Raw genomic sequence first — 1846 nt, 5'->3', positions numbered from 1 at the left:
GCCTCCCGGGAGCATTCCTGCCCCCCCCACCCCGCCCCATGGCCTCCCAGGCCTCCTCGTCGGATGGACGAGGGGGCCTCCGCATCGCAGGCAGGGACAGGGCTTCCCCTGAAGTCACGCGGCAGGCGGCCCGGGTGCCCAGCAAAGAACATGGCCCTGCCTGTCCCCAGCTCTCGGGGGCCACTCAGGGGGACCTGGGCAGGCATCCCAGCTCTCCGACGGCAGCGCTGCGTCTGTAGTGGGTGCAGCAGGGCCACGGAGCCCGGCCTCCCGGGGTCCAGGCTGGGGAGGAGGGAGGAGGGTGACCGGCACCCTGTCTTCCAGAGGCCGACGACTCGTCCGTGTTTGTGGTGGGCACCGTGCTCTACCGGAACCTGGGCAGCTTCCTGGCCCTTCAGAGGTGGGCACCTGGGAGGCTGGCGTGGGGGGGAGGCCAGCCTGGAGGAGGTGGGGAGGCGGGGGCACGGGCACCGGTGGGCACTCGGGAAAGGGGGCTCCTGGACCCCCTGACGCGGCCCCGACCCCCAGGAACACGACCGTCCTGAACTCCAAGGTCATTTCGGTGACGGTGAAGCCGCCCCCGCGCTCCCTGCTCACCCCCCTGGAGATCGAGTTTGCCCACATGTACAACGTGAGTGCCCCTCGGGTGCGCGTCTGTGCAGGCGCGGCTCCTCCCGCCGGGCCCTGTGTGTGGAGTGGGAGGGACGGGGGGCCTCCCCTCAGCCTTGTAGGAGCTACTTTCACCCCTGAGTGGCGAGTGGGGAAACTGAGGCTCGGAGATCGGCTGCGACCTGCTCAGGGTCACACAGCAGGGTGGCGTGGGAGCCGGAATCTAACCGCCTCTGACACCTGAGTCCCAGCCACGGCGGCCGGTCCCCGTCCACCTGGTGGCTCCTGTGGGGGAGACCCAGCCATCCCATCCCGAGACCATGTGGCCCGGCCGCAGGCCCGCCATGCCCTGTCCCTTGGGGTTGGTTCTCTGTCAGGCCAGGCCGAGATGCCCCGGAGCCCAAGGGTCACCCAACCAGGACAGGGCAGCTCCGGGCCTCGAACCCCAGGCCAGCGTAGTGGGAGGAACCAGCCCTGCTCTCTCCTGCTGTGTGGCCTTGGGCGAGTTGCTCAACCTCTCTGTGCCACGGCTCCCTCCCTTGTCAAGTGGGAGCTGCAGGGTTGGGTGAGGGCTGTCATTCCCATCGGCGTTTAGAGCAGCTGCCCCCCGGGAATGCTGAGAGCCCCCCACCTTTGGCACGTGGTGGCCTGCAGGACGGGGTGTTCCGAGGCCTCCCTGTCCCCGCCTGACCTCGCTCGCTCACCCCTCAGGGCTCCCTGGGGGCTCTCTGTTGCCCCGTTGTGCCCACAGCTGACCGGCCATGGGAGCATCCAGAGGTGCTCGGGCCGCGGCTGCTCAAGGGCAGGAGCTGCCCACGGTCACATGGGGGTGAGGGGGGGGCGCTAGGCTCTTCCCTCCTCTGGCCTCAGCGTCCTCCCCCTCACTCCTCCCCCTCACGAACCTGTTTCCTGGAGGAACTTGTAGGCAGAGCACCTGGCCCACCTGTGGGCGGATCCGGCCGTGACCCTGGGCCGTGACCCGTGACCCATGACCCTGGGCTGTGACCTGTGAGCCTGGGCTGTGACCTGTGACCTGGGTGGGGCTCGAGAGGGGTTGGCAGGTGGCCCTGACTCCTCCCCCTCCCTCCAGGGCACCACCAACCAGACCTGCATCCTGTGGGACGAGACGGACGTGTAAGTGCCTGTGGGTGGTGGCCTCGGCCCAGGGCGGGTTTGGGGCGCTGACCCAGCGCGGCCAGGGGTGCAGCTTCTGGTCTGGCCTCGTCTCCCTCCGCCC

At 69.4% G+C, this 1846-nt stretch overlaps 1 protein-coding gene across 1 annotated transcript in view; it reads left to right on the top strand.

Annotated features, from left to right (window-relative positions):
- ADGRB1 (adhesion G protein-coupled receptor B1) overlaps positions 1-1747 on the top strand; it is a 5355-nt gene extending 3608 nt beyond the window's left edge. The window contains exons 6-8 of the mRNA XM_014539979.1: positions 325-400; positions 529-631; positions 1700-1747. Coding sequence (XP_014395465.1) covers positions 325-400; positions 529-631; positions 1700-1747 — 227 coding nt within the window. The remainder of the gene's footprint in view (positions 1-324; positions 401-528; positions 632-1699) is intronic.
- Positions 1748-1846: the final 99 nt, after the last annotated feature.

Source organism: Myotis brandtii, unplaced genomic scaffold, assembly GCF_000412655.1.
Source record: "Myotis brandtii unplaced genomic scaffold, ASM41265v1 scaffold2325, whole genome shotgun sequence".
In the NCBI taxonomy this organism is placed as follows: domain Eukaryota; kingdom Metazoa; phylum Chordata; class Mammalia; order Chiroptera; family Vespertilionidae; genus Myotis; species Myotis brandtii.
The sequence above is the reverse complement of the archived record's forward strand: the minus strand, read 5'-3'. Positions and strand labels throughout refer to the sequence as shown.